The 8,364-nt window shown below is 50.3% G+C and overlaps 1 protein-coding gene across 1 annotated transcript; it reads right to left on the bottom strand.

Annotated features, from left to right (window-relative positions):
* Positions 1-184: 184 nt before the first annotated feature.
* Positions 185-8,302, bottom strand: IST1 (IST1 factor associated with ESCRT-III). Its single transcript, XM_035117114.2, has 10 exons — positions 7,997-8,302; positions 6,169-6,268; positions 5,300-5,480; positions 5,069-5,156; positions 4,694-4,777; positions 4,147-4,257; positions 3,865-4,059; positions 3,536-3,628; positions 1,652-1,700; positions 185-1,246 (listed from the first exon to the last, which is right to left on the bottom strand). Exons 2-10 carry the CDS (start codon positions 6,254-6,256, stop codon positions 1,047-1,049), a joined length of 1,089 nt encoding a protein of 362 aa, XP_034973005.2. The 5' UTR covers positions 6,257-6,268; positions 7,997-8,302; the 3' UTR covers positions 185-1,046.
* Between the last annotated feature and the right edge of the window lie 62 nt (positions 8,303-8,364).

The raw sequence follows: 8,364 nt of genomic DNA, 5'->3' as shown, positions 1-8,364 counted from the left end.
AATAAATAGTACTCCTTGTTTGACTTGAAGTGTGACTGTCAGTCTGAAGTAACAGCCATTCTCTCCATGATAAGAACTGGTGGCAGCTGCCCCTCCATGTTGTAAACATACCATGTCTCCTTTGCTTCCCCTCCACCACTGCCAGAAGCCAGGAAATATTCTGTTTCACTTGAGACAGACCCAGTCGAGGCTATTCTTCAACTTTATTTAGAATTAATAGAGAAGATACAAACCAATCAAATTGTCCCAGAAAAGCCACATGAAAGAGTTACATACGGAGTGTTACATGGGAGAGCTGAGGTTGGCTGCTGGCACTGCAGCTGGTCTGTAAGAGCAGCAGAAGTTGCTGGATGTGTTGCTGCTGCTGTCACCACCACCACCCATGGCTTTGCCCTATAGGCAAGGGAAGAGGCTAGAGAACCAGGAGTGATGGCACACGTCAAGCAATGGCCCTGAACCCAGCCTGATGCAGAGCCACGTTAAGGCAGAACTGGGCTCACTCAAAGCTAGGAAAATGTGCCTGCTGCTCTGCAAGCCAGAGGCAGGAGGACCACTGAGCCACGAGGAGTGTAGACTGATCAACTCCTGTGCCCCACAGCATCCCTCCCCAAAGGAAAGTCATAATGGCCCCGGAGGGCTCCCTGAGAACGCGGCAGGCAAAACAAAGCTATCAGGGGCCCAGAGCAGCTCCCCTTCCACAGCACATGCCTGGAGGGGGGCACGCGCGTTGCCCAGAATCTTCAGGTTGGTGTCCCTATGCCACTGTGTGTCCAAATGAGAGGCCACCTACATCACTCCCTTTCCCCTCTAATGCCCGGCTGCAGACTGCAGAGCAATGCATTCGGAGGGATTGTTCCTGCTCCCATCTCAAAGAGGCTGTGCAGTCCCCCACTCCTGGAGCAGAATGTCAGAAAAGCAGTGGCATTTGGTGTAAGTACAGAAGGAAGAAAGGCCAAGCGGAGGAAGAGGAACGAGCACTTGACCGTGCTAAGAGGGGAGGAGGAGGCAGCAATCAGGCCCATCGGCCCCCTGTTCAGGGGCTCTTTTTAAGTTTTCTTCTTCAGTTCCTCAAACCTTCGAGAGAGGTCATCAAAGTCAATGTCTTCTGAGGCAGAAGTGTTGGCACCAGCAGAAGCGGCAGGCAGCGTGTCTGGCACAGATGGCAACTCTGGCAGCACAAAATTATCGCCCGAACTAGGAACTGCAGCTGGTGGCCTCCCCCTCGGCTGTGGTTTTGGGGCTGGTCCTGCAGCAGACAAGAGTGACTGGTTACAACCAGTGGGCAGGCTCAAGGCAGCAAAAACAGTAGTCTACCTAACAGTAGTAGGGGCATGGGTAGGACCATTCTTCTTTTTGCTGTACTACAGTTAGTATATGTGCTGCTGAAGCGAGCACTTGCTGCACTTCAGTTGAGCCTTGCAGCTCCTACCAGTTGCTACAGGGGCCCAAGCTCTCTGCCCCAACACACACACAAACACACGGGCACACACACACGGGCACATGCTTACCTCAGCAACTTGAGCAAACACAAGAGTGAAGAGGACCAACAATAAACACAAGCACCAGCTTTCCCCTGACATCACCACCTCCCTCCCTCCTCACTGCCTTGCCAGCTCCACAGCCACCCCCTCCGGCCTGGCCCTGCACTCACCGGTCACCTGTGGGGATGGCAATTCCTTGTCAGCACCCATGTCATCAATCTGAAACAGAAAAAAGCTGGCTTTGGATGGAGCGCCCCACACAGAACCACCACCTGACAACTCCCTAGAGGCCTACATGCACAGCAGAAGCACCGTATCTGGTGTTCCCATCTTCTTCACGCAGCCTTGCCAGACAGCAGAAGGAAGGATGAAATGAGGGATCTGGAGGAGGAGGAAGCAGTGGTGGTGAGCCTGGCCTGGTGGTGAGGGGGAGCCGCTCAGCATGGCTGACTACCTGATCAGCAAGCGCCCCTGGCTATGTCCCCCAAGGATGGCCTGACGATGCAGTAGCTCTTCACCATCACTGGCAGCCTCACCTTCAACCTGACATGAACCACCACCACCAGCAACCACAGAAGTCTGGAGAGCAGCAGCTGAACAAGCACAAGGGCATGAAGGTGGATGCATCTCCATTTCCACACTCTCTAGCTGCTCAGCCCCCCCCCCCCATCTCATCCTCCATCGCTGCCGGCCAACATCCTCCACTCATGCCTTCCATGGGCAGCAGCCTGGACTCTGAGACCAAGGTGATACGTCTGCAAGCTCATCCAGGCTGCTGAGATCATGTTGAGGCTCCCTCGGCATCTTTATCACAGCCCCTCCCTTCTGCCTGGTAGACTCAAGTAGCTGCCCTGCTCACTTCCCTCAGTGGCCGTCTCCTCTACCACCACAATGTCAACCAAGGTGTGGCTGAAGAAGCTGGATCAGCTTCTGATGGACAGGCTGCAGGGCCACTCCTGGACCTCCTGGTCGGCCTGTATACCAAGTGCAGTTGCCACTCGCTGCTCCAGAGGGACAGGCTTGTCTTGGACTTCCTCAAGTGGGAATGGGACTCAAGTGGGAATGGGACTCCTGATTATTGATAGTGATGTAGGCAAGTTTCTCCTCAACAATGCCTAGGCAGTCAACATCCACCTTACCAATGGCGGTAGGCCTGAGAGCCCCATCATCTCCACCATGGCCCTCTACTCGAGGACTCCAGCCAGTGCAACATCTGGCATTATGTACATTTATGTGTATTTTAATGAACTGAACAGAGTGAAAGATTATGAGACATGGGGGTGGAGAGACTGTGTCAATGAACTTAGTGCTTAGCTTATATTTTTAGTTGCTATTTTGTTAATGATTTTAATATTGTTTTATAGATTCTAAATGCCACATTTTTTTGTTAATCACATGACTTGCTGTAATTGTGAGGTTTAGCTTACAGTAGTCCCTCGACTTACGAATTACTCGACATCCGTAGGTTCTGACTTACGAACGGGACAAATGGCCGCACGCTTACAAATTTTTCTACATCCGAACGGAAACCGTTGGTGGCTTTAAATGCGGTTTTTTCGACTTACGAATTTTTCCGAATATTTTTTTTCCTATGGGAAACCGTGTTTCGACTTCCAAACTTTTCGACCTACGAATGTGCATTCGGAATGGATTAAGTTTGTAAGTCGAGGGACCACTGTATTTTTAGTTGCTGTTTTGTTAAGTTTTTTAATAGATTGCCACTGTTTTATTGATAATTTGTTAATTATTTTATATGATGTATGCTGTATTTGCGACATGCCATTATATTTCATTATGTTATGGCTATTTATTGTTTGTAAGCTGCTTTGAGATCATTTGAATGAAAAGCAGCATAGAAATACAATAAATCAAAATCAAATCAAAGGTACATGAAGTCTGCTGCAAGCCCAAATCCAGTGGATGGCAACTCCTCAGTCAGTCCAAGTGGGAAGGCCTGCCAATACCCAGCACTAGACTAGGAACAGCAACAGTCCCAGCAGAGAGGACTTGCCCTCCCAGCAATTCAGCTTTTCTTTTTCACCAGCAATACTTACAGACTCGTATGTTGGAGGTGTTGCTGGAATCTGTGGTGGGTGAAGGCTGGTGAAAGGCTGGTAGGTGCCCACCGGTAGCCCGTTGAAGTGCTCCTAAAGGGAGAAATTGTTAAGTCAGACCAGCACCCCTTCCTAATGGCAGAATCAGATAGGCAATACCAGCCAGAACAGCTGGAAATCCCTGTTCACACAGCAGTTAGTGAGGTGTGCTCAGATGCTAACTCACACAGTAGACTGCTATCCTTTCCTTCCCCTCCCCTCCCCAACTACCACCCCCAAGCCCAACTTTACAGACTCCCCTCCTGTTTCAAGCAAGACATAGGACTTACTGGCCCCTTCGGAGGTGGGTATGAAAAAGGGGGAGCTGGAGACGGCATGGGCATGGGCATTGGCACAACTCCATCAGGACCAGCCATTGGGGTCATGAAACCACCGCCACCTCCACCTCCACGGCCACCTTTCTTTGTATCATCCACAAATCCCACATCAATCAGGTCAGCTTCCACGCCTGCGGGAGCCTCAGCCTGGGAAGAGGAAGAAGCTTATGTCACATGTGGGAAAGGGAGCTGCTAATGAGGGAATTGAGAGTGGAACACCTCCCAGTCACTCACCATGACAACAGAGTCTGGCTCATACGGCACGTTGTAGTTCTTTGCGATCTCAATCAGGTACCTCTCCACTAGGATTTTGGGAGGTGCCTCTACGCTCAACTTGTGCATCAGCTGGAAGGGAGGGAGGGAAGAGTGAGCTCTTCACTGAGTTGGGCAGGTCAAGAACACTTAGCTAAGAGATATCCAAGCCAGAAAAAAGATGTTTCTACCTCACCTGCTGTAGCACCACAGACAGGACCTCCTGCTGCAAACAACCCATATTTATGAAGCACTGATATCATTCCCTCCCATAAGGGCAGCCTGCTGGGTCAGGCCATCAGCCTGTCTAGCTCAGCATCCTGTCCTCACAGTGGCCAAACAAATGCCCCAACAAGAATCCCCTGAGTGGAGCAGCAGCAGTGCTCTTCTTCACCTGCAATTCCCAGCAACTGACTTCAGGAGCGGACCTAACCTCTGACAGCAGAGGAAGTCATAGCCATTGTGGTTAGTAGCTCCTGAGAGCCTTACTGCCATCTCACCCCCATGATGCCCTTCCCATTCCACTCACCCTGTCATTGACGGTCCCAATCTGGTTGCTCCGGCACAGCTTGCCATACTCTTTGCTGTACTTGGCACACAGCTGGTCAGCAACCTAGTATGGAAATGGCACACTCAAAATAGAGTCCAGGCACCACTGGCTCCCTTCTATTTAAGACAGGGTACAGCAACTATGGCAACAGCCCTAGACAAAAGGTTCAGGGGTTTGGAGACTGGAGCCAACCTAAACTCCCAGCTCAACCAAGAAAGTCACCAAGTTCTCTGAGCATCCTGTGAGGATAGATCAAAGTGTTTTCCTAACTGCTGCCCCCTGATGTCCAGGAAGGCTGAGCAGCAAACGCAGTGTCCTTTGCTGCTCTGCCAAGACACAACTGGCACTACTCACCATTTTCAGCTCAGCCACCTCCGCTTGCAGTCGGGGGGCTGCCCAGATGAGGGTGGAGACAGCTTCTGCCAGGCCAGAGTCCAGCTCCCTGAAGGGACACAAAGCAAGGCAAGGGTGAGCAAGTAGTTGCAAGAGACAAGGAGGACAAAGAGGTCCTAGACCTAGCAGACCGAGGGGAGGGGACACATGGCAGGCACCCAGCACCCTCTTCCCCATAGGCCAAGACCTTACTTCATAGATTGTATGAGGCCAAAGCGTGCTAGAAGCAAGTCACAGTAGAGCTCCAGGATCTCCATGGCCTCCACCAAGTAGTCCTCCCGGATGATGTGCTCCACACGGATGCGAGCCCGCTCATCTTTGCCAGCAGACAGGTAGTCAGCAATTTCCTTCCGTGCCTTCTGGGCTAACTCAGCTGCAAGAAAAGGGTTTATCATGGGGCAGCAGGGGAGGCCCACAAGCCTGCCCTGGCCCTGCCTGGGGTGTTTGTGTATGCAAAAAGCGGGGCTCCACCAGGAAGGACTGTGGGTTGTCTCCAACTAAGTTATACTCCGAGTAGACCTATTGAAATTTAGTAACCATGTCCATTCAATGAGTATAGTGGGGCTAGCACTGGATACAAGTCCACAAACCTGAGAACTCTTCAGAGAATCCCCACCCCCATCCCAATGACCACAATTCTCGGCATCTTTGAAGTACAGTACATACACAAGCAATTCCACATTTACACTCTGACATGTCAAAATAAATTAAAACAAATCTTTTAAAAGATACTTAAAAAGACTCTTTTTAAAAACCTAAAAACTCCCTTAAAAGAATCAAGTCTTCAAAACAGTTATATGATCTAAGAAAATCTTTAGAAGAATCCTTCCAAAACAACTTAAAAAATTATGTGGCATCTTAGAGACCAGCTGAGTGGTATAAGCTTTCGGTTGCATGCACTCTTCTTCAGATACACTGAAACAACATGTGCAGGCTATAAATTAAGCATCTTTTAATTTATAGCCTGCACATGATGTTGTGGGACACCACAACTACCAGAAACCTCCTGAATCACTACTCTGGTGATGAGGTCAAGGAATTAGGTAGAAAAGTCCACTCACTTTTCTTTTTCTCCAACAGTTTGAGGCGATTGATGACGAGACGTAGGTTGACTCGCAAGCGCTCAGCCTTGAACCCAGAGCCCAACATGGTGTGGAATTCCTGCCAAGAACACAAGAGAGAAAAAGCCTACTGTCATGTGTGTTTAAGGCAGGCAGCTAGCAGTTTCCTGTGTAGATATATTCTACTCGTAATATTTATATATTGCTTTGCACATTCAGAGACATTCCAGAGTTATTTAGAATAAAATACAAAATACATTTAAAATTCAATAAAGTGATACAAATATAAAACACTAAGAGTGGTCAAAAATTAATCTAAACATAATATTCCCTGCTCTACACAAGCGGGGCACCAGTATTCAAAAAAATCTCAATCATCAGTGCTGTCCAAATGCTGATAATAACTTTTTTGCATGGTTCTAGATTCAGGTAGGTAGCCGTGTTGGTCTTACGCAGTTGAAATAAATTAAAAAATTGTCCAGTAGCACCTTAGAGACCAACTAAGTTTGTTCTGGGTATAAGCTTTCATAGGTATCTGAAGAAGTGTGCATGCACATGAAAGCTTATACCCAGAACAAACTTGGGTGGTCTCTAAGGTGCTACTGGACAATTTTTTAATTAATTAGGTTTTTTTTGCATGGTGCTGGAACATTTCACAACTGGAGCCGGGGGGGGGGGGGACTGTTATCTTGTTGCTGCTTGTCGAACATCTTTTGGAGGGGCAGACAGTGAATGGTCTCAGGTGCTGATCTCAGGATCTGGATTGCTTTGAATGTGGAAAGGTTGTGAGCTGTAATGTTTTATCTCTGCTGCAAACACTTATATAATAAAGCAAACAAGCAAATATAAGTAATTTTAATGTGAATTTTAGTTTACAGCAAGAATTAATGTTTGAATAGACTATGAATGCCAGCCATTTTTAAACAGAGTCCATACAGACTCAAGTGTGTGTAACACTGTATACAGTATGCCAAAACCTCTTTATCCACTTAAGAAATGCTCTGTGTGTGTGTGTGTGTGTGTGTGTGTGTGTGTGTGTGTCTGTCTGTCTGTGTACAGCACTTTCATCTGTGCAAGCAACAGATTTCTGTTCCCCCCCCCCTTTTCTACATGATTTGATCAGCCAGGCCCAACCATATACAGCACAAGGGGCAGCTCACAACCTTGGATCTCTTTAACCAGTTCCAATCCCTGGAGGACAAACCTGTCCTGCTTTTCAGCACTGGAAGCGGTAGAGTTCAGCTCCCACCTATGTGGGATTTGCTCCAAGAGGGAGGGGGAGTTTGGAGGTAGTTGAACTACAGAGGCACGAAGGCAATTCCCAACTATTCTTCCGGCAACGGCTTCGCTTTCGGCTAGACACAGGCAGCTCCCCGATCCGGGTTCAGAGACCCCAAAGAAGGAACACCAGCGCCGCCCGACCCGTGGCTCGGACAGCCAGTTTTGATGTGCTACAGGCCCCAAGGAGGAGCCATTCCCGGCCAGCGGCAGGAGCAAGAGCCAGAAGGGAAGGCGAGCGGCCAGGCTGGGCAGAGGCCAAGCCCGTCAGCCGCGGACCAGGAAGCGCCGCTTCTTCGCCCGCGCCTCCCGCCACCGGCTGGCTGAAGGCCGCGTCAGGCGGCGGCCCCTCTGGGCCTCTCAGACCTCTCGCTTTTCCCGGGGCCCTTCCCTGCCTCGGCCCGTTCCTCGGGCGAAAGGCGACCTGGAAGGCGGGGGAGGCTTGTGAGGGCGGCGGGAACCAAGACCTCGAGTCGTCCAAGGAGGGCAACGGCCCCGCTCCCCGAAAAACGCAGAGCCGAGCGAGGGCGGTCAGCCGGGGCGGCCTTACCCGGGGGCGGGGGGGGGGTCTTTTTGTCTCCGTCTGTCCCGGCAGGCAGCGAAGGTGGCGTCGGCGGCGTCACGGCTCCAGCCTCAGCTGGGCAGGCGGAGGGATACGTCTCTCCTCTCTGCTTTGCAGGAGGAGAAGGAGGTGGAGGAAGTGCGGGATAGCGACAGTAGCAGAAGCAGCCGTAGTTCTTAGCAGCGTCCGGCCCTCTGTCTGCGACGCGGCTTCTCCAGTATACAGTGCAGCGACGCACGGGGCGCTTTGTGTTTGTCCGGAACTACTTTACGGGCGGAGGGATCTCTCACTGGAGCAGGAGGGACCTCAATAAAAGTCGTACTTCTTAAAGCGAGCGTTACCTTCATTAAGGTCCC

Source organism: Zootoca vivipara, chromosome 6 (assembly GCF_963506605.1).
Source record: "Zootoca vivipara chromosome 6, rZooViv1.1, whole genome shotgun sequence".
Taxonomy (NCBI): domain Eukaryota; kingdom Metazoa; phylum Chordata; class Lepidosauria; order Squamata; family Lacertidae; genus Zootoca; species Zootoca vivipara.
Note: the sequence above shows the minus strand (reverse complement) of the source record. Positions and strands in the feature narration are given on the sequence as shown.